This window comes from Clytia hemisphaerica, unplaced genomic scaffold (assembly GCF_902728285.1).
Source record: "Clytia hemisphaerica strain Z4C2 unplaced genomic scaffold, Clytia hemisphaerica genome assembly, whole genome shotgun sequence".
In the NCBI taxonomy this organism is placed as follows: domain Eukaryota; kingdom Metazoa; phylum Cnidaria; class Hydrozoa; order Leptothecata; family Clytiidae; genus Clytia; species Clytia hemisphaerica.
The window spans coordinates 326,562-351,188 of record NW_027103771.1 but is presented as its reverse complement, the minus strand read 5'-3'; the positions used below and the strand labels follow the sequence as shown (position 1 = coordinate 351,188).

At 35.4% G+C, this 24,627-nt stretch overlaps 2 protein-coding genes across 2 annotated transcripts in view; one reads left to right on the top strand and one right to left on the bottom strand.

Moving 5' to 3' along the window:
• The window catches only part of LOC136806053 (uncharacterized), a 43,713-nt gene extending 26,216 nt beyond the window's left edge, over positions 1 to 17,497 (bottom strand). Inside the window, exons 1-2 of the mRNA XM_067062625.1 lie at positions 17,488 to 17,497; positions 16,925 to 16,987 (exon numbers count right to left, since the gene is read on the bottom strand). Of these exons, the coding sequence (XP_066918726.1) occupies positions 16,925 to 16,987; positions 17,488 to 17,497 (73 nt within the window). The remainder of the gene's footprint in view (positions 1 to 16,924; positions 16,988 to 17,487) is intronic.
• LOC136806032 (uncharacterized) lies at positions 1,914 to 5,698 on the top strand. Its single transcript, XM_067062608.1, has 3 exons — positions 1,914 to 2,277; positions 3,346 to 3,720; positions 4,062 to 5,698. The coding sequence occupies exons 1-3, from the start codon at positions 2,154 to 2,156 to the stop codon at positions 5,369 to 5,371; spliced, it is 1,809 nt and encodes a 602-aa protein (XP_066918709.1). The 5' UTR covers positions 1,914 to 2,153; the 3' UTR covers positions 5,372 to 5,698.
• Positions 17,498 to 24,627: the final 7,130 nt, after the last annotated feature.

Here is a 24,627-nt window from a genome sequence, read left to right as displayed (position 1 = left end):
TGATACTTTAAGTTTGTTCACAAATGTCGAACCTGTAAAGTATTCATGGTTGAGTTTTATTTAGATTTTTTAGGTATTTTATAACGTTTTTTTAGAATTTAAAGTTCGGGCGAGAATGACAATTTTAGTCTCTTACACGTTTATTTTATACGGACATCCAAAAATTTTGAAACCTTCAGATGTTCTTAACTTTTTCAGTTTTAAGCTTAAAAATGTTCTTAACATGTTCTTATTTTCACCATTTTTGAGCATTTTTGTCTATTTTCCTAGGAAATTGGGTATCTTAGAGTCTCCAAAGCCTTAAAATGCTCTTAACTTGTTCTTAACATTTTGGCCATCGACGCCGCTTAATGTTCTAACTTTTGTTCTTATAAAAAACGTGTATGCTAAAACTCAGAGTTGAACATTCTTTAAGTAAAGTTAGAGCACTTCAAAATAATTTGTGGTTTTTAAGATTTTGCATGGAATTCGCCTTTTTTCTCAAACGTAATAACCATGATTGTGGACAGGGGAGATAAACTGAAGAAACTATGATTTTAGCGCGATTTGACGCTCTCCCGTACTGTAGTGATGCTGTTTACGAGCAGCCAGAACCTTTTAGAAATCAGATTCTTCTCTAAAAGTTCTGAAGGCCGATACAAAATTAGACTATTGCTAAACTAAAAAACCGCTCGTTATTCCGAACGAAGACCGGTCTGATATTCAGGTACAGTAAATCGCTTGGGAGGTCACAGGTCATTGATACGATAGATAATTCAGGATTTCAAAGTTCGTTCATCAGGGTTCAGTTTGTCTGAAAAAAGTTCAAAGTTCACAGTCAAAGATACATTCAATTGTATGTATTCTTACAAAAAACATGCTATTAGTTGAGTTGTGTATTTGTAAATCTCAAAAAGACAATTTTTTGATCTAGAGCTCTGTTTCTATGATTTAACATGTAGAGGAAGTGGTTATAATTGTTCTGGCGTGGCCAATTAAGTTCTTGTGATCACACAACGATTTCATTTTCTTTCCTCTTGAAGATTGTATTACTTTGCAGCTATACAACTTCAAAGAGTATTGCCGCTATTTTTGCGATAATTGCATCGATATTAGGTTCTGAGCAGAATTTTGTTCGTTTGAGGTATTTTTTAATTCAAGAATGAAATTGAATTGATGATTACGAGTCTCTGTAGCTCGGGCGCAAAGGAGAAGCAACGTTTGAGACATAGAGTGGTGAAGCCTATATAATTTTCTCAGAAGACAACGATAGATCGTTCGAGCTATATACAGTTTACTCTCTCTTAGTCGAAGTCAAAGGTTATCTTATTTGTTAATTTCGCCTTAGCGAAAGTATTACAATCAGCATTCTGCGGCGGCGGTGAGGAAAAAAAATTAGAAAATGAAAGTACTTGATACGGTGGACGAACTCACTAAATTTAATTTATAAATTACACACTCGTGTATCCACGGACGATTTTCGCGGGTTTACTTCAAGTCGTCTTGTTTGAATTACAAAGAGATTCAAATTATTGAAAGTATTACAAGAGGGTTTCTCCTTAACGGGGACTGGAAAATAGTTCTAATAATAGAAAGATTCGAATAATAGAAGTTCGAATTAGTGAGAGTCTACTGTAGAAAGTACGATTTCACCCAGGCTAATTAGCTTGACACTTTCAGCGAACTATTTTTGATGGAAACTTCAATAAAGTAATAGAGCAATAAGCCATATATATACGAGAGGGGACCCTGTTCAAAACCTTGTCAAGGCCCTACAAGATCTGGTAGGATCCTGTGACATCTTGCTATACCTCAGATATTGCGAGTTCTTATTTGAACGGAAATTTAATTATAACACTCGAGTAACTCGAATCCGCACGGAGTACACAATAAATTTGTTCCATTTAACGAAATTTCGATTTAGAGAGTAAAGTTTATAAGGCATTGTTAAATGACGGGACGAGAAAACTTGTTCGAGTTAAGGAGACATTCGAGTTGTAGAGGTTCGAGTTAAAGAGACTCTACTGTAATACGGACCTACAGTTAATTTCCCCTGTTTTAGAAGGTCATTGTGTCAAGGGTGCCTAAAAAAATGGGTCGTTTACTCGAAGTAATGACCATATTTAAAACTGACTTCTTCTTTTTCTAGAGAGCTGAATAAATCATTCACCTAAATGTTCCGATACTTCGTTTATATGTCCGTCTATTTCTCTTCATTTGATTGGTCAATACAAAGACACATTGTCATGGCTTCAATCACAACACAGTCGACTACAAATACACCTTGGAATACTGAGGGTAAGTTATTGAATTAGGAGCAGGGGGAGAAATTGCAAATTTCATCAACAAATTTCATCATCAACAACCCCGACCGAAAGTTATTATACCACCCCTACGTATTCATTTCTCTTTGTGTTTTGCGTATAATAACGACAAACAGCTTATAAATAAGCATGCGTTTTAACTTTGTTTTGAAAATGAAACAATAGATGCGAAGTAGACACTTTCTCTGTGGTAGGGTAAATTGGCTTTTTCTAAACCAAAATTACCATAACGTTTAACAATGGACATCCCTCAATTTATCTAAAACGGCTTCTAGCTGAGAATGGAAGGTACTTATGCTAAATGGATGGGTACCAATTAGGCGCGAACGGTATGTAAAGGTACCTATTTTCATATCTCATAAATCTCTGTAAAATTTACAGAAACCAAATCACTAAACTTGGGGAAAATCTTCTTAATAAAGGCCTAAAAATGTTAAAGAATGTCGATTTTTGATTTGGGGCATTGGGAAAGACTCGCGGGGATACCTGTCATCTTCAAAGCCAACACTATTTGGTAATTTGACTTCAAAAGACTGATTTCAATCAATTTAAGAGACATTGGATACATTATACTCAATTTGCTATTCTACAACATACAGGTCCTTTTAACTGTACCCTTTAAAGCGATACAAACATGATGCTCAGGCCTCGACCCTTTTCAGAAGATTTTTATAACTGAAGAAGCTAATCAAATTTCAGAAAACACTCAAACTTTTCCCACATCACATGACAACAATCAAATGACCAATGAATTTTAACAACCCAAAATCCTTAAAGCCAAAATACAAAACAAACCAAATTCCACTAGAGACACATTACTAAAACAATTAAAACAAATTTAGCGAATAGGAACCCAATATTTAAAATGAAAAGAGAACTAAACCGAAAGAAAATGGAAAAAGTATGAAAAGATGAAGAAGCCGAGGTCTGAGATCAGGTGCGGTACCTAGAGTAAGCATCCCCTGCAAACCGCGAGTCACCCGTCATCTTCCCGAAAGAAAAGGAGTAGTGTTGTACAACCATGCCTTCTACCAAATTCTAGGTTGTGATGTCGATTGGTATCGTTTCAAGGAATCTTGTTATCTTCCTTACAAGCAAGAACAATACCACAATGACGCCTCCAAAATCTGTCAGAAACACTCCGCTACTTTAGCTACCATTTTGGATGAACAGGAAAACCAATTCATAAAAGCATTAGCCAATCAGTTCTTGAGTTACGGTGAAAGCTGGCTGGGATTGGTTCGTTCGGATAGACTGAGTACTATCTTTAAATGGGCAGATGGTCAACAAGTGAGCTATGAGAGATGGATGTTTAATAAGCCTTCGATTGGTGATGGAGATTGCGTACAATTGATCAGTAGTGGGTTCTGGACGAACATCAATTGTTATAATCGATTCTCTTTCATCTGCAAAAAAGGTTAGTTATTCTACGCTGCCATATCAGTTCAAATGTGTATCAAAGGTAAACTTGAACGTGCGTACATCTAAGATTTACCTCGTTCACTCATTCACACTCGTTTATTTCGACGAATGGTCTTTTCAGAAAAATCCGTTGAAATGCTAACATTAAAAATTTACCTTAGTCGCATAAAGTATAATAATAAAACCTCGATATTAGTAGCGATAGCTACGGTATTAAACTAAGGACTGGAGTCTCTCAACTCGCTAGTGTGATTAGATGGCTCTGAATACTGAACATAGCGCAAAGCAAATATAACATCTCTCGTTAAATAACGTTTTTCCTCTTTTTGTCTACAGATAAGAATCTTCCACCAGCAGAAGATAACCTGGATTTAATCTTGAACATTTCAATACCTCTATCGTGTGTCTTCATCATGTTTTGTTTCGTGGCATTCCTTTGTTTCAAAAGTTACAAGGAATTACAGGAAATAAAACAAGACAATCTAGACGGAAAGCCGTTCGAACTTATCCAAGCTGCAATGATACTACCGATCACGAAAACACCTGATTTGTTGACTTCGAATGGTAAGAATCTATGGAAAAGCGCATTGGAGCGATTAAAAGCAGAGCAGATTAAGAATAACCCGTTAAATGAACCACATACATTCTTAGCTCGAGGTTCTTTGAGTAGTATAGTCGACGCAGCTCGAAAGAATGGACAGATTGGCGGCAATAGGGCGGCAAATATGAACACGGATAATTCATTCGCTGATATTGTGAATAGTTTGATGTCAAAAAGACGCGATACAACATTCCAAGGTGGTTTGATGGGCTTCCCGATTATTGAGAATCCGAATGTTCCAAAGATAGCTGTAGACTCACCAGAACATGATAAACTGAATAAAGATGCAGAGACTATATCTCAAAGCACTAACAACTCAAGACAAGAGACTGACCCGAATTTCGATTTTAGTTCAAATGCATCTACCGAGAGCCTGGACTCTAATCATAATCCGAAGCCCAGAGATCAGAGTTATTCGTCAGATGACAATAGTGCTGATGAGAACACCGACACTCTTAAAAACCATCAGTCAAAATCTTATAAACCGAATACCAAAAAATTTGTCGAAGTTGTTGTCGAATTATATGATGTTCATGAGAAATTAAAACACAAAACCACCACCAATGTTAAGAGGAGAGAAAGTCACGGAGAAAGTTGTCCGAACTCGAATCACGGAAAAAGAAATTACAGACCAGATAATAAACGAAACTCTGTAAACTCGATACAAGACACTAAGTGTAAACGAGAGTCTGTAAATTGTACATCAGATACGAAACGAGTTTCGCTTAACTCTAAACCAAACGATCATAGAGATTCTGTATTTTACCGACCAGATATTGTGCCAAACACAATAAAATCAAGACCGAGTCAAAATTCGACAAGTTCGATAGGCACTAGCGATTCGAATAGCTCTTTGTCAAACGATGGAACGAACTCAGATATCTTAAGTACCAAACAATTTAGAGATTCGATACGCAAAGAATCTGAGAAAAGAAAAGAACAATATTTTCCAAATTCTCCGGAAAAGAAACTTCCTCCGGTAGATTATAATTCGATACCGTTTAAATCGAACGTTGCTGATTATACGACTGTAACATTAGTATGATTATACTTAGTACCTTAGCTCTAGTTTAGATTGCCGACTTTCTACCCTGTCTATTCTAATTATTAGAGTAGGCAGAAAGTGGGCACAAAGTTGGCAGTTAAAACCTTTGCTTGGAAAAGATTGAAAGAAGTCATTGCAGATGGCAATGCATTGACTTTAGACAGTCCACTTTATGCCAATTTTAATTCACAATTAGAATAGGCAGGGCGAAAAGTGGGCCGTCTAAGCTAGAGCTTAGTCTTTTTTACCATTATTTGATATTTCAGTTGACTCTCTTGTAACTTAAATCGCCGTAACCTCAAAAAGTTCCAATCTTTCATTTACAAACATTATCATCCTCCTTCAGTTCACGACACCTTTAGAACTTTGCATAACTCGAATACATAATTACCGTGCCCTGCTAGCGTAACTAAAATGAAATAATATCAGCCATAAATTTAAAAAAGTTTCTTATGACGTCTCGAAACAGAAATTGACCTTGGTCACCTAATTCTGTCAACTTCTTGACATAAGTTCCTAAGGTGCAACCTAGGAGAGTACCTGACAAATAAAAGGGAATAGCTACGTGCCGCCCTTTATGGCTTTTTCGTAAAACATTTTCCAAAAAGGGTCCATAAATTCCTAAACTTTCGGCCTTTTGCTTCAATTCTTCACCCAAAAATTTCCGATTCCAAAAGTCTGGCGCGTTATCCAATAAACCTTCCTGCAAGTAGTTAATATTTATATTAGACATAGCTTACACTAAATGCCACCATATTAATTTTATATTCTGGAATAAACATGAGACAGCAGACTGAATACTTTTTTGAATTTCTGAACCAAACCGTTTGGTCCAAATAAAAAATAAAAAAGAGCTGCAAAGATGAGAGCACTAATACACAGGGAAATAAACTACTAAAATAATGTTTTCCTTTTTTGAAGAGATAATTATTTGAAAATGTTCTTAAAATGTTCTACGTTTTGAAAATTTATAAAAATTGAATCAAAGTTACAAAACTCACCATAATAAACAACCTTTAACTTTTCATTAAATTTTAATCGTATTGTTTTATAAGATAACGATTTTAAGATTTTTCAAGATCTTTTTCCTTTGTTCCTACCTAGGTATCTCAAAATTAGAAAATAGCCAACATTTATTAGACGATCTTACATATTAACTGAGAAATTTCAACGTTGACTCACAAAACTCACAAAAAGGTATGGTATTCTCGCTAATTTTTCGGGATTTCAATTAATATTGAGAAAGATAGTCCAAAGATTTCCCACAAACGTAAACTTTCACAGATTGATCTGTATGTGTTAGATCAAACTGTTAATCTGACGAGAACTCAAAAACAACGTGAGGGGGAGCATTAGAGGACTGTAAGTGAAGTTGTCTCGTAAAAGTGTGTAAACGTGTTTACAGTGGGGGGGGGCGTGCACGGTATTTCGGAATTTCGGAAATCGACCTTTTTTCTTCGGAATTTCGGAAATCGGGAAAAATTCCTTCGGTATTTCTGAATAGTTCTAGGCTAGCCAACCTACCGATAAGCTTTTGCTGGTAAACTTTTTACCGATGTATATAAATTCTCATTGGTAAAACAATTATGGATAGAAATTTCTAATCGATATAAACCAATCTATTGGTAAACTGTCTATCTTCTGTTATCAGTAAAATCTACAAAGTTATCGGTAATCGAATGAATCTTGCTACATGGAAGGTCACAAACATCTACCGTTTTTTAGCATTCCATTTGCCTGGATCTTTAATGATAGCAAAGTGCAATCAAATCAATAGGAGAAATTTGCTACACGTTTTTTTTATAAGAGCATCAAGAGCAAATTTTAAGCCTTGGGATGTTGTTAACTTTTTGAGTTTTAAGCCTAAAAATGTTCTTAACATGTTCTTATTTTCGCCATTTTTAGAGTACTTTTGTCCATTTTCCTATGTAATTCGGTGTTCTAGAGTCTGCAAAGCCTTAAAATGTTCTTAACTTGTTCTTAACATTCTGGCCATCCAAGCCTTATGTTCTTATAGTTTGTTCTTTATAGAAAAATGGTATTCAATTTGATCGTCCATTTTGTTTGATTGGATATGATATTGACTCGAAATTTCAAAAAGTTTGAGTTTTATAGCGTGACCTGACCGACGTTTTCTCTGTTTCTTTTTTGTCGTGATATCAATTTCGTTTAACTGTATATCAATATGTATTTACATACAATCCATATATCTGCGATAAAATTTTACCCAACGCTGATATGATACTCAGACTGCATCATATAATAAGTCCAATAAGTTTCATGGGGTCATTTATTCTCCCCAATTAGATAACGTTTTAAAGTGTTTTGAGGGTGAAAAAAGTGAAAGATTTTCTTTGTCACCCAACTGTGGTGGGCGACATTTTTTATCAATAATATTTCAATAATATGGCTCGCTGGGGGCATGGTACAATCAAAGTAATTCCAATAAAACATGTAATGTAAACGATATTAGTAAAAATTTCATGAAGATCATAACCATTGGCCAACATGATTCAACATAGACGATCCTATCGTCTGCACAAGATCACTAAAAAAAGGAATAGTTTAGGAGAGACGTGATAAATTCGGGTGGAGTAAGCAGTGGCGGAGATGTTTACAGTGTTCCAAAACTCTACCGCCACTCTTTTCCCGTAAACCGCCCTGACGCCCTAGCTCTTTCCCACGTTTACTGACCTTTAAACGGACGATGGCATCGTCTAGATTCAACATCACTGGTGTTTTTGAAATTTTATTTCCAGCAACCAAACATTTCATTGATTGTCTTGTTTTTTTTATAAAATTAAATACAATAGTGGCCGGGTTTTCCGGGCAGTACTGTCAAATATTGCCCTCAATCAACGCAACACAACGCAACGACCTCACAAGATCGGTCGTTACTTGACCTCGGGCAATATTTCTCAGTACAGCCCTCACTAACCTCTCATTATTGTATTATATTGAACACCACCGACCGCGCTGCTTAAGGTTGATAGGTGTATGGTGTTCAATCCCTTAGAACACCTTATCGGGAAAAACTTCGTCGGGGAAAACTTCGTCGGGAAAAATATTCGTCGGGGAAAAATATTCGTCACTTGCTGATAGTTGGTAAACGCATTAAGGCCGGGGAAAATTTTCGTCGGGGAAAAATATTCGTCACTTGGCCATAATTTCGTTACTTTTCTCCGACGAAGTTTCCCCTAACAAGAGGGTTGACTGTATTTGTCATTTTCATGGAGTGACGAGGTCCTAACAAAAAGCTGTCCGATCTCGCAATGTCATAACTTGGAATTCAAATTTTAAGATTTTAAAGGCAAATACTTGAATCTTATGTGAACCGGTTTGGTTTATAGGGCTTAAAAATAGCAATGAGGTATGGGAAAAAGGGGACCGCTATTCAAAAACTGAGAGAAACAAATCCATTTTTATATATCTAAAATCTAATGTTTGTCTGTTGAACGATTTTCATAAAGCAAACGTTAGGGAGCTAGAATCCATTCATATTTTGTGTTGAAGATATGTGTGAAAACGATCATAGTATCAAGAAGGGTTACAGTAGATGAAAATGTTTTAAATAATTTGGAAAATTGCAAAAATAGATGGTTGAAATTTTCTATGAATGTTTCTTACATATGTTCTTAATATTTTTATTTTTGAACTGAAAACTGAGTATCTATTTAAGATTTTGGTAACATTTCAGTATCGTATTGTTACCATAGGGTTAGCTGAATTTTGTCAGTCCCCGGGAAACATTCCTGATGCATTCCCGGGATCTCTCCTATTTTTTTTTGCGTAAATAACCAGCAACAACCTTGTTACTGACGGCCTAACAAGTTGTTGTTATTTTTGTACCCACAGAGAATCTTTTACCCTTGTAATGTGGCAAAAAAAGTTTGAATGAGGGGATGAAATATTTTTAAATAGCACATCCCTGTTGCACAGCCCCGGTGAAACTTCTTCCCGCAGTGAGGATATAAATTTCTATTGCAATTCCACTGGGGATAGAAATTCTATTGTGCACAGATCAAAAAATTCTATAGTGGGGTTGGTTTTGGAGCGCATTTGTGTACATTGAATTTCGAATTTGGATTAAATCAAAGTCAATTTCCCAGTGGGGCTGAAACTGTAGCGTCTTTTTCCCACGGGGGACAAAATTTTAGCCAAATTTTTCAGTAAATTCTATAGTGGGGTTGGTTTTGGAGCGCATTTGTGTACATTGAATTTCGAATTTGGATTAAATCAAAGTCAATTTCTCAGTGGGGCTGAAATTGTAGTGTTTTTTCCCCACGGGGGACAAAATTTTAGCCAAATTTTTCAGTGGGTTAAGGGCCCCACCGGGGACACAGGAGTGTGATAGCCAAATACATAGCTATCCCACGGTATAAAAGGGCTCTTATAAAGCTAGAAGCTTCCCTCAATCTACTAACGTTCTAAGAATTTTGTGATTGACTCATGTCAATAGGTCAAACGATAAGATCTAAATATCTTTATCATTTTAATTGTTCCTTTAATGGAAGAATTAGGAGTGATTATTCAACTGAGGAAAATAAACTCAAACAGATTTCTTACCTACAAGGAAGCGATATACAGCTGTCTGATTTGGTTGCTTTTTTCACTTGATTGTTTGTGAGCTATGAGAAGTAAGAAAGGTTTTCAATTGATAAGAGTCGATATCTATGGGCTTGAGGGGGGGGTGTATGGTTGGAAAATTTATAATAGCGAGAAATGCGTTGGCGAAGTCGAGTTGGGGATGTCCTTGGATGTTATCAATTAGTTTAAAAGTTTAAATCTCTACTCTTAGCTGCCAAATAAACGCCCCCCCCGCTTGTTAATTTTTGAAAAAATTCCCAGGTCCCAAAAGGAAAGTTTCTTGTTTTACTCTAAAAAGCCTAAATTTAGTCTATTTTGACCCTTTTTAGGGTTTTTAAAAGTCTATTTTCCAACCTCCCCGGTAATTAGTTCCCCCCGTTTATTTGACTTGAAAAATTTTCCCAACCCCCCCCCGTTTATTTGGCACCTAAGAGTATGTATCTTTTTAGAAGGAGAATCCGATAGGACAGATAATAAAATAATGAATTTTTTACCGAACCATTCCTTTAATCCCCTCAAAAAAAAGCGAAATGGGTAATACTTTCTTATTGAGTGAAAGCATGCCTTAATAGAACGTTAATCTCTCAAGGTTTGAATAAATACATGGATCTTCAAAATTTTATCCATCGATAAAGCCAATGAGCCAATTTCAAGTTGGATTGAAATTTGGTATTCTTCTATCAATGATGATGATGATAGTTTGGGGAAGATATTCTCCTATGGTGTGGTGTGGTTGGGGTCTTATGGCTCGGTTCTACATATTCATTCAAATGCCGATTACTGTTTTCTAAAAACCATTTGGTGGGATATGAATGATATTTTGTTTTAACTAAGGAAAAACCCATACATCAAAATGAGGAATTTCAATTTAGATAAAAGTTATCAGTTGAAGTGTGTCAAAACATTCATTAATCTTTGAGTTTTTGAAGAAAAATAATGTGAAATTGATTAAAAACATCAGTTTGATTTCTCACTAAAATTGATTATCTTCAAAAAGAAAGTTAATATATGTCGGTGTTTTTTACACTTTTGGCGAAAACGTGAAGTTTTTTAAAACACGTTTTAAAAATAAATACAAAGTGCACCTTTTCTTAATTGGATATCAGGGGATCGGCAAAGGATTGAAGATTCCATTCCTTTTTTCCCGAGCCTTCTAGAGAAACTAAGCTAGTACTTATAACCTTTGAAAGTTAGGAGCACGTTAGGATTAAACGGTTCCATAATGAAAATGGATTATGGATTCCAAGAGTATTAACTTTTGATATAATGTGGCTTTAGAACTGAAATTTTGCAGGATGGAGTATTTATGTACTTTCTATTCCTAAATAAAAAATCTTCCAGCTGGGAGCAGTTTGGAATTACTTATTCCTGATTTCTTTTTGAGTTTGAGTCTTTTTGAACTGAGGATTGGAGTATGTTTATTTGACATTAAGTAGTTCGAATTTAACTATTTGGAAGGTTTGGGTCCCTAAGACCACGAAAATAAAACTTTCCACTAGAATAGAGCATCCAAGGATTATGGAATCCTTCATTGAAAGAAGCATACTTTGCCTTATCCAAAATGAGCGTATTAGTCTGGAATGAAATATCCTACAAGGCTCTAAACTGATTTTTTACGTTATACGTGATATGTCGTTACGTCTATGCCTTAAAATAAGCTCAGATAGAGCCCCAAAGGATTAATAATTCCATTTTGCGAAAAGTTGGGGCTGGAGTTGGGTGAACCACTTCAATCGCTTTAAATTGGAGTTTTTAATCCTAAAACGCTCGTGAAACCGCACTTTTTGGTATCTGAGAATGTTTTAACGTAAAGTGCAATTGACTTTTGATTGATTTTAGATTGTAATCAGCCCATTTTAACGATGAAATGTATCTTTTATAATTGTTCAAGTTCAGAGATGTTTTCCGGATGGAATTTCGGATCCAAAAGTGCTCTTCATCATTGTTTCATAAAATATGGAGATCGTGTGACATGTTGAGACCATCAGAATAAATCCAAGAGCCACGTAACTCTCATAATTCCAAAGTTCATAAAATCTAATATTTTGGAATATTCAATCCTTCTTCGCTCCTGGGACCAAAACCAAAGCTCTAAGCTCGTGTGCTCCACCTTTTTGGAAAATTTCATCCCAAAATTTTTGTTGAAACTTATATTATTCAAGAAAAACCGTTTTTTAGAAAATTTAATGTCACGTTTTCGCCAAAAGTGTAAAAAACACCGACATATACATCTTGAAAATCGGGCTTAAACCGATCAGACCGAAATTAACCCGATTAAGTCGATTCCCCATAAAAGATTGATGACACTGTTGTCTTTTTATGATGACCAAACGAACATTTAAAAAGCAGAACATCTGAACATCGGCCGCGATTTTTGATTGAGGTAAATAGCACTCATCTTTTCATCTCTTCATTTTTTTCAAATTTTAGAAGAGTTGAATGCTTGATTTATACGGTGTGGTTTTTTTGGGGTCTAATCATCAATATTAAGTTTTGGAACACGTAAAATTTCATAACTTTATTAAACCTTGTGACGTGAGTCGAAAGAAGTCTTCTTGAAACAAAGTCACGAAAAAAGATTTCAGTGCTGGAAACTTTATGTTTTTCGTTTCATTCACATTTTCTATCTAACAGAGCTTTCTATGAGAATGTAGACTGAAGTGCAAAAGTAGAGCGTTGGGCTACAGTGCGCGAGGTGTGGGCTCGATAGGCTCGAGAATGACAATGCATTGGAACGGTGAGTAGGAAATGAATAGTTACTCTTAGGTTCCAATAAACGGGGGGGGGGAGGTGGTGGAAAGTTTTCGAGATTTTAATAAACGGGAGGATCTAATTGCCAAAGGGTTGGAAATTGTACTTTTGATTATAGGCTAAAATCAGGCTATTTAGAGCAAAATAAGGGGCCTCCTCTTTGACAGTTGAAAATATTCTTAAAAATTAACAAGCGGGGGCGTTTATTTGGAACCTATAAGTACTACTTCTAAAGTGAATTGAATACTTGGGATGTTAGAGACGTACCGTTGGACAGATTAAGAGCTTAGTATGTGAATCTATGTAAAGTAACACTAAATATCAAGAACACATTATCGACTTACAGATTTCTTTGATATCGATTCTTATTTCAACATCTACTACAAAACTAACATTGAATTTGTTGCTGAAGATGGGAATGATCGATTAGACCTTATCATATCCACCTTAGACAAAATGGGTGCCGGATAAGTGCGAGCCGTAAGGATCCCTTTTTCACACCCTTGGAAGTCTCTCAAAGGGGTACAAAAACCAGTAAAAAGTAAATTGAGTCTTTGTAAGGGACCAAAATTCACGAAAATCAAAATTTCTCTCTCAAAGGGTCGTGTTTTTCAAAACACGAATGAGAGTCGACAAAAAAAATTGATAAAAGTCTCTCTAAGGGTCCCAAAAACGCCGAATATTCCTCTCTTTAAGGGTCGATTTTTGGCTCGGACATACCCATGGCCTCGCAAAACTATTACTGAAACTTACAGTACGTATACAGGTTGTCTTTTGTGTTTAGGAAATGCTTTCAAAAACAATTTCATTCATAAACGTCTCCTGGTCTCCAATAAGGATAAACGGATAGCACTGAGGAAATAAATTGAAGCTAAAAAATTATGGTTGAAATTTCTCTGCATTAGAAGTTAGGCTTTAGAGGGTCCAAATCAAAATGGAGGCATCCAAATGGAAAAGATGCAACCCATGCCTTACCCATATTTTATTGGCAATTATTTTTCCGGTGTCTGTTTCGATCAAGTGAGAAAAAAAATTGACAAATGTAGTATACCTTCTAAAAAACCGTTTGCTAGTATGTGGTTGAAAGATCTAAACACATTTCCTCCCTCACTTTGCAAGCCACATCAAACCTCATCAAACGCTATCAAAACATGCTTCTTTATGACGTAATAGAAGATGTTTTTGCAGAGAGCTGACAATGACAGATTAAAGGAGGCGGTCTGAAGGCAGTGAAGGTGAAGAAAGTTTACTTTGACAAACACTGTTTTACAAACATAGGTGATCATCCACTTCATTTCATGTATTTAAAATAAAGTAAAGCTTTTTGATAGACTGAATGGCGCGATTAAGTGGCCCGGTAGTATATGGTAATATACTTTTGCTTAGGCAGGCTGTAAAACACTCCGCCAGATTTTAGTTGTTTTTGGAAGTTAAAAACAATATGAAGCAATGTTTTTATTTGAGAATAAGGTATTGCAAATCTGTTATTGATATTTTTTTCTCATTTTTGATTATATCTTTCAACGCCGAGTAGTTTGATTGTTATTTAGATTTTTAACATTTCCTCTCAAAATGGCGGCCTCGCCAAACGCTCCTAGTCTAATTTTTTGACAGGGATTTTTGCGAGTAGATAGACAAGCGTGGTAATGAATCCGTTGATTCTGGAATTTCATTTCCACAAAACTAGAAGGCCATATAAATGTTATAGCTTCACAGAAATAGTTCTAGCGTCATAGAAGAGTTAGTCTTATATCGTCATTTTACATAACGTTTCGCTTCCCGCACTACGATCCGACTTTTATTTCCGGAAATTTTTCGCTATTTTCCCCGGGGAGCCGGAATGAGCATTTTTCAACTATCAACAACCCGGAGCCCTCGTCTTTTACAGCTAGAAAAAGTGGGATCTTAGAACGGGAATGGAATCATATGCGAAACGACGGTAGTACTAAGCATCTAAAACGAGAGGATTTACTTCGCAAAAATAGGGGAATTTCTTTCTGCAGTGACTGCAAATCATTCGGGTTATTGGTTGTTGAGTTGTAGAAGCCTTTTGATGGATTATCATACTGCCAACAGGGCCCACGCCTTGAATTTGAAAGTGGGGGGGGGGGTGAATAGTCTTAGGTGCAACTATGGATTTCTACTTTGCATAAAAGGTGAAGGGGAGATCGCCCCATGGCCCCCGGTGGAGTAGGCCCTGCAAATTCAAGTCTTTTATTTTAATTTTTGAGTGGTATCGGAATAAGGAATATCCATACCTGCGGAAACAAAGAAAAAAGGATCAAGTAGATATTTAGAAAAACAGAGGATCATGGATAAATTAATGTATACATTATCACATCAGGAATGTAAAAAGAGCTAACACTATGACTTAGTATTGCTATAACAGCTTGAGAATTTAAAGCTGACCTTGATGGTGCACAGTGTTTTGAAAAATGATGTTATTGCAAAGATTATTCTCAGCATCCCTGAGAATCTGGTATTCCTATTAAAATCATTTAAAGTCAATTATAAGAACAATTTTATTCTCGAAGATCAGGATCCACCTTAGATCAGGTTTCTGATAAAGGTAAATTTTCAAGACTAGAGAGTCAGATATCTCATTTCGAGTTTCCCAATGAATTCTTATCTATTGATACTTTAATTTGACAGACCTGCTTGGTCAACTTTAAAGATTTTGGAACTTGTTTTTACCGAGTTTGCAATATCTGGAAGACTATTTTCTTACTAATGATCTTTATGTATAATTTCCATCTCAGTGTTGTAGTTTTAAACGAAAATTCTTATTTTGCTCACAAACTGAACACGCTGTTCTGATTTTTAAAGGAATATTATTAAGAAAAACGAAATGAAAATTGGCAGGCAAACTGTGAGGCTTATTTTGTTTCCCTTTAAGGTTTGAGTAAGATGGAAAGGAAAAAATATTTTTGTTGCAGTACCAATAGGAAGTTAAATATTTCACAATTTCGAAATATTCCGACTTCACCTGGACGCAGTTCTGGATGCTTGGAACCGTAGGAGTTGTTTACTGTTTTTAAACAAAATTATCAATCTTATTTTTTACAATCTAATATTTTATAAGTTTGGAATGCAATGGTACTTGATGTAAAGAAGGACTTTGAGCTCTGGTAAATTCAGTAAAAGTTGGTAGAAGAAAGGTGCTTCTCAATGGGTTCAGTTTGTAGTTAGAGGTAAGGTTGGAGTTGGAGACAACTAAAATATAGCCTAAAACATGATGATACACAGTTCTAGCTCAGAAATATGGTGGTATCATAATAGGTAGAATATACTTTTAAAATTTAAATCAAAATCATTAACCCCTTCTCACAGCCCCGGTGGAACTATTTTTCTCAAAGAGGATAAAAATTCCTATTGAAATCCCAAATGTGATAGTTGAAATCCCAAATTCAGTGGTAATGTTTTTGAAGTGAAATTTTTAAACATTGAATTTCGAATGAGGGATGAAATTAAAGTTAATTTCCAAGTGGGGCTGAAATGTATTTTCCCACCGGGGACGAAATTTTTGTCAATCTTTCCAATGGGGCTGGGCTCCCAGCGGGTCTGTGACACAGGGACATATTATTTAAAAAGACATGCCTCCCCGGAAGCTTGCTAAAAAGCCTCAACGCTTTAAAAAAACTCCAATTCTTTTAAAACTTAGTGATTTAAGATATATGAAATTTATTTTTTTTACTTGATACAAAACAGCTCGTATTACGCAGTAGGTCATATTATGTCCTTTTAGAAATTGCGGTTGAAAATTATGTAAAAGACTAATTCGTCTATCTATGAAGATTTATAAGATCGTAGCGGTATTTTAACTTGCTATTCGCGCTAATCGGATAAATCGATTGCAAGATAAGTCGATTGTGTGACGCGCACGCCACAAGGCTAAAAGGGTATTTGATACTAGATCTTCTCACACTAGATAGTAATATATTACCCTTTTAACTTTGTAATTGATATATGGTAAGGTATGGTATGAACAGAGCTTTGAGTTTGCAATTTTTTGGGAATCAATTTGGTCTGTGTTTCGTTGTAATTATGATGGCTGCCTGACCTTTGAGGCCGGTGAAAGTTACCGTTATTTATCAAGGGAAAATTCATCGAAATGTAAAATAAAATGTCGTTGGAAATATTTGCACTAGTGTAGACACTCTATGTGTATGAAACCTAGATTTGCATTATTTTTGTAAATAGAATTAATCCACATACCTCTTTGCACTCGAATTTCATATTGATTGAAATTGTTCACAATGTAATTCGATAGTTGTTCGTCTAAAATTGAAGAAAGACAAGATAGTGGTTTAAACTCGGAATACCGATTTCAAGTTGGTCGGACGAGAATATCCGACCAGGACTGCTTTAGCTTGAAAATTATGAGTTTTGTCCGAACTTTATTTAATCTCGGATGGTATCAGGTTTCTGTGTTGCTTCAGTTCTGAGATTCTTCGATTCTTCTACAGATGAGTTAGATCCTAGGAAAGCGATTAGAGTATCGAAATCTCATAAAGTGGAGCCTTGTTCTCTAAAATTTCTTTTGTCTTTGGAATGGTTTGCTATAACTCAAGGGTCGTTCAGGTTTCCCAAAGTGTACTGTAACGGTCGGAATGAGTGACAGTGTAGGTAAAAGTATGTGTTTTTTGGAAAGTCTCACCAGTTTTTGCCTTAAAACGACCAAATATTTTCAAGAAAATGAACCGTAAGGGTCGCTCCCAAATCTACTCCAAATTTTGGTTTTCTCTGCGATGTACTAATTTTTAGATTTTAAGCCGCACATATGGTCATTTTTCAGATCTTGTACCATGGACTATACCTACTATCAAAAGGCAGTCAAGTATTAGAATATAGACTAGTCATAGCTTTCACTATCCTAAATGCCCCCACTGAAAGGTCATGTCATGCACTTATAAAGCTTTTAATGCTTTAAAGATTGAAGCATAAAAACAATCAGGAATAATTAATTGATTTAATTATTGATTGATTGATTGATTGATTGATTGATTGATTGATTGATTGATTGATTGATTGATTGATTGATTGATTGATTGATTGATTGATTGATTGATTGATTGATTGATTGATTGATTGATTGATTGATTGATTGAGGCAATTGCTTGAAAAAATAATCATATTCCATTAACAAAATACTTGAAGAATTCATGCATCTCGATAATTTGATTAAATTTAAGGAAATGCTGGAACTGGCTGGAAAAGCTTTTCAAAAACATAATTCAAATATTATGGTATCATTATCTTACTGAATTTCAAATCTCCTTGTTTGTTTTTTTTCTCCTAGTTTCTTTCTTACAACAATATATGTCATGATCATTCACAATAGACCTTTTCCGATAATGCCGCAGACATCTTAGATTGTAGGCAAAATATATAGCGGTGAATAAATCAACAAGGTAGCCAATCAGAAATAGCTTGTTTTCTTTTTCATTGGCTGCTATATTTCAACAATTCTCTATTGCTACTTTGCCTAATAAACAATAGTCAAGAGGATACTGTGTATTTTAAAATTTATGAAAAAGTTCTGCGCCATCTTAAATAGGGTGAAATAGAAACCAATCCTAGTTAAGGCCCGGGCTCCACTTGCCTACGCTGTGATTGCACTTCTCAAGCAAAATCTATGTTGTTGGTCAAAACAAAAATAAAGGAATGCCATTGTGGTCCATTCAGACGTACAGTCGAGAAAAGTTGAAATGCGCCTAAATTGTTTTTCAATTTTCAAACTTTTTCATGATGCAATCTTTTCTCCAAGCTGAAAGGATTGAAGCCATGCATTAAGATGTTCGCAGCACAGACAATGAAGAGACGTGCCTTCGGGAAGCTAGACTTTTTGAGTTTATAGCTATATACTTTCACTTTATAATGTTTCTATATGGCTGTCTGTGTGCCTAGTCTAACCGCCGTTAAATGCCTTCAGGAAGGTCCCTCTTAACTTGGAAAGCCAGAATTGGGGCTATTTCACCAAACCACTGGAGCGTAAGTTATTACATAGGCTATCACAACTGTATGAAAAAGTGGGAATGTGTGCCTATAAAGTTAAACGAACGTAAACAAACTTTTTTCAGGTTTTTAAAATAGATTTACCACACTGAACAAACAATGAAAACACTCTAAGTGAGGTAAATCTATTTTGAAGACCAAAAAAAAAGTTTGTTTACATTGATTGACATTCAATTTTGGATTCATATGCGTACATTCTACTTTTTTGTACTTTGCTGGTATCTTGTTTTACCAAGTTAAGAAAGACCTTCCCGAGTTACGACCATATGATGGTCCTTAAAGCTCGAGAAGCTCTATGAACAATAAAGGTAGTTATTAAAATAACAGACAAAGATAAATTACAGTTTGAACAAAAATATCAAATGTACATTTGAAAACTTGAGCAAATTTCTTGCTGAAGTGAATTTCTGACTAAATTACAGTATTTAATATTCAGTTTCAAAGACAAGAAACAAAATTTGACATACAAAACACTTTTTCCAGTCAATGAATCAGCTCATCATCATAACCAGTCTGCCATTTTGTTTGTTTTGATTTACACAAGTAATATTGTAATTCGTGTTATGATGTAATCACTATACTTTTTCTATAATTTGCATTTATAACACTCGCTTCAGCTTTTCAATGCTAAATCAAAACTAATAAAATATAATACGCAATACGTAATAATGGTAATAGCATATAACGTAATATGAAAATATGAATACTACGGAAGAGACTAACTACGGGGATGCTTGCGCGACAACAAACAACAAAATTTCGAGATTCCAGTCCAATATCTATGCGTGAAGCTATGAGTGCCTCCTCGTCGCTACGCTCCTGCGGGGGCAATTAAGAATAAATTAATAGCCAGTATATATACTTCAGACAAAAACCTTAAAGGGAAAATAGGTCTTTTCCGAGAAATTTAAACGTGGGAGGAGGAAAATTCATGCTACAGGCAGTGACAAGATTTTTATCAGTTTCGTTGAGTGGGTCAAGTATTTAATCGTAAAGAAAGCAAACAAATGGATCAAATTTTCTCCTTACCATTAGCATTTAGATTACACGTTTATTTTATAAGAAAAACTATATAAGAACATCTTCGATGGCTTCGATGGCAAAAATGTTAAGAACATGTTAAGAACATTTTAAGAACATTTTAAGGCTTCAGAGACTCTAAAGCACCCGATTTCTTAAGAATATGGACAAAAATATAAAATAAAATAAAAACAAAAATAAGAAAATAAGAACATGTTAAGAACATTTTTAGGCTTAAAACTCAAAAAGTTAAGAACATCCGAAGGCTTCAAAAATTTTGGATGTTCTTATAAAAAAACGTGTGCATCATAGTAGTAATCCATTCAAAAAATGTCAGTTTGCTGATACACAGTTATCACACGAGCCGATTGGACTATTCCGAAAAAAAAGCACGTCTTAAGGGGGAAATGTAGAGGTGGAGTAAACAGTTGGGGTCACTTAAAACGAATCTATCGGCCGTTATCAACGTCTAATCCAAGACGAAAGATCATTGAAAGTCCTAGAAAAATACCGTCCAGGTATAATTACATTTCAAACTATATACCTTGTCCAAAAATAATTTGTCTTATGTTGTTTCTTGGCAAAGTATAAAGCATTAAGTACAGACATAGACGTAAACGAAAGATTAGTCGGATATTAGACCGATGTCTTTGACCACTGATATCTATTCCAAATACTGGATACTTACCCTGGTATTCAAATCAAGGAAATCCTTGGTTATCCTTTGGACAAATCAAAAACAAAACAAAGTACACCTTGGGAGCAAAAACCCCTGGATATCAGGGATAAATTGCGGAATGTACTGGAATCGTACTAGTACTTGATTAAGAAAACTAAATCCAAAGTTGTCCTTGATTGAACTTAGCTTGGATTTTACAAGATTGGGCTACTCGAGATTATGCATATAGTTTATACCTAATATTTTTTTTCATTACTTTTAAAAATTTAGGGCTAATCAAGTACACGCTGGTTGTCCATAGTGTACTTAGTTTTGTCCTTGATTACCAGGGTAGCTATAGACAAATTAATAGCACAAGCAAGTGAAAGCAAATCAGACGTAACAAGGTATCTAGTCAAGTTAAATAGAGATCAGTTTGACCTAAAAATGTCATATTTTTCCACTAATTTCTAAGGGCGTTACTTTATAATTGGCTGTGGTCAAGAATTACTGTACTCTCCAAATCAAAATAAATCTCCGGTTGTAAAACCAAAGCGGCTTAACAATTAAGGAAAATCTTTTAGGATTACCCTATCTATCAAGAATTTTGGCATCAGTTCATAATTGGATTTTCATCGTTTTAATCAAAATTGAAAGTTAATTGTTTAGTGAATTGCACAGAAACTGTGATGTAATGAAAAGAAAAATTTACCTCGTTACCCTTAAATATTGGATTAACCCTTTTTTCTACCTTTATGGCATTTATCAATTACTATGTACACATGATTTTGTCTTTCATCGAAGTCATTTTCATTGGATTCAATTACTATATATACATGATTTTGTCTGTCATTTCATTGGATTAAAAGTACTAGAGTAAATATGGAAGTTGTACGAGCTTTTTTCGGGCTTTTTTATAAGAGTAAACAGTAAACTTTTGATCCGGGGGGGGGGGACACTCATATGGTTCGACCCACGGCATGTGCCGCCCTTAAGGGTAAGTTTTTCGAGACCTTAAAAATACACTGCAAGGGTGTACCTTTGATAAAGTGCACTACAAGGGTCTTCTTTTAGCTTTATACACTGTAAGGGTGTGTCTGGGGACTGCTGAATTGCAAATCAGACAGTAAAAATCTGATGTATCCTTGGCTATTTTTGACTCGCACCCATTTTGATTTGTTTTGAAAATTGTGTTTGCCACATTTTAGGTGACTTCGGAAGAATAAGATATGAAATCAAACTACACTGTAAGGGTCAGAAATGTTCGTTAAGATGCACTGTAAGGGTGCCTTTTCACTGCCCATGGGCTGCATAAGGGTGCATCGTTTAGAAATCGAGTTCCCCCCCCCCCCCCCCCGGGATGTGACTCCACTGGTTTTAATTTTTGGCACTTTATGTCAGTTTTTATTTTTAGGCCAAAATTGAGGTTTTTTAGGTTTAAAACCCTATTTTTACTTTACTACTAATTTTTCATAAACTTTTCTCTTTTTTTGGGCAGTTTTGAGCCTCTTTATATCGTTCTTATAGAAAATGAGTGTATAGATAAAGCTACCGTAGTTTCTATAAATCAGCAACTCAATATCATATCTTTCGATCAGGTTTAATTAACCTGAGATTAGATTGTGATCGTTTTCTGCCCATCACGCTGAAGCTCTAAAGGGATGGGTGAAAACATAACAATCTGACTAATATGCAATCTCAAAATCGTAAGGACTGCGCTCGTCTAAAAGGACTGTCAATGACAACTAAGTGGCGTGATTGTGTTTGAAAATAGGGCACCATCTCAGGAAAATTTGTTTTTTTGCCTTTCCGGCGCATCGCAAAATTCTTGTTGTAGTCGCAAAAATCTTGTTGTAGAATTTTCCGCTGAAGGACTATTTTCCTCAAATGGTTAATTTTCAAACGCCTTCAGAGGTTTACCGTGCGCGTGAAGAAAATTATGACCAGCTGTTATCAGGTTAAGTTTAATTAGATGTCGAATTTTTGTCACTTAGATGATAGGGTATAATTTCGATTGTTCTAAAAACGGGATCGATAAAACATTATTTGAGCAATGATAATGCGTTTTAAAAAGCTTGTTTGCTTTTAAAGATCTGCTTTTACATGAGACATATACTACAATTGGGTCTTTTTAACTTGAAAGGGAAACGCAAATTCATTCGATATATAGAAGTTTGATTTTGAGCTGTTTGTTTCACTTACTGTAAGGGCTTGCTTACTCAAGGGACTCAACTTGTTCGAGGCATTGGGTTGAAGAGGCATCTGAGTTATGGAGACTCCACTCTAACAGGTTTGAAGCAAAAGAGGATTTTTTAACCACTCAGCCTGCGCTATGTGATGACCGATATACATACAAGACAACCTAATGGCTCGATTAAAGTCAATATTTAATTATAAAAGATTACAATTATGTTTGTCATGTAATGTACAAAATATACATGATGATTTGACATTTTCGTTCATTTTCGTTAAGTAAGTTGATTTGAATCTTAGATTGTTGAGGAAAATAGGTTTGTGTTGTTGTGTAGGCGTGGTGTGTAAAGATGGTTAGGACACGGACATTTAAAAAGACAAGAATTCAGGGTGAGGTTCACAGATTTCTTTAAAGCCCGAAGGGTTCAATGCTTTAAGCTTTTCCAAAAAATCGAATATCACAAAAAATATTGTTTTCGAAGAGCTGTGTAGCTTCTGATTGGTCAAGCGCTGAGATTCTGTTAAAATGTCACTGGCCTAGGTAGGATTTCCTACCAAAATACGGTACACTTTTCAACCAAAGCACGCCATTTAGCCTCGGACTTTAGAATTCTATGGCGAGGTTTGGTTGACGGATGAATTTGAGACTTCATTTTTAAAGAGTTGCACATTCAAGAAGAAGAATCTATTTTTTCACCCAATGAGAGCTTAATTTTCTCCTTACTGTTTCACAACTGAAACTATTCGATATGAGAAGACGTATAAATTAGACTTTCTTTAGACGTAATTCAAAGTGCCAGTAAGTGTTTCAGGTAATTTTCAGAACAGTCAATTAGAAGATCAATTCTTGATATGTCAAGATGACGTCATATTTTAACGGAAGCACTCGAAAAAAGCCGGATTTTGACCTCCGTGTTTCTATTTTTAGTAACAGAGAGGGGTCAAATCCCGGATTTTTTAGGGTGTTTCCGCTAGAAAAATGACTTACGCATATCAAGAATTACGATTTCGCAAACAAAATTGGCAGTATTTATACTTAATTGATTCCCTAAGCGTTTTGATTTCGCAAAGCAGGTTATTCTTCGTAATTAAAAGAAGTAAAAAAGTTGGTTCTATTTTTTTACCTGTTGGGAACCCAAGAAAGCTGAATAACACCGGAAGAATTTTTCTTTTTATCTGAGGAGTGGAATCACGAAGGATAATTTTTTCTTTCCAGATAAGTAGGTATTGACATTATAGTGCTGCTATTTGCTATGAAATCACAGTTTATCAATAAACGTATTTGCACGAGATAGAATGTAACATGATGTTTGCGGCTAACGTATAGCTGTTGTTTCTAATTTCTAATTGATAAATAGGTAAAGCTACTTATAGCTTCCCTGCGGTAATATTGGTATTACTACACAACAACAGGTAATTACAAGATTAACATCATACAATAGTGAATTTAAAGGTGATGATTACTGTCGGAAGTAATTGACACGTTTTGACACTGTCATTTGACCCTTTTTGGTAAGGTTTAGGCGGACCGTTACTGTATGGTACGTTAATAAAAGCCTAGCCTCTTTTAGACTTACTCTAAGTGTAATTACCAAGATGAGATTGAAAACGTTAACCTTATCTGATATTCCGATGGCGGATTGGCGCAGCCGCCTACGCTAAAGCTCTGAAGGAACGGGCCAATTTCCCATCGGAGAGGAATGATAGTCGACCTTTGGTGTGCCGCATCCCAGTCGGGTTCAGCTACCATTTAGCGTAAGGCTAATAATATTTCGGTTGGACCCGCCCATCTGCGAAAACGAGAGCTAGTTTACCAGACCTCCCGCTGCAAAATCCTTGACGTGGTCTTACATAATTCCGCAATCTAAAGCTTTCAGATGCTGAAAATTTTTACGACCTTCATAGCTTTAGCGTGTTGCAAGAAAATTTCTGCACCTGAGTGCCAGATAAACGTTAACCTGATTTTCACTGTCTTAGACGACTTAGTAGAGGTCATGCTTTTTTTTTTATAAGAATGGTATATTTCATTTCA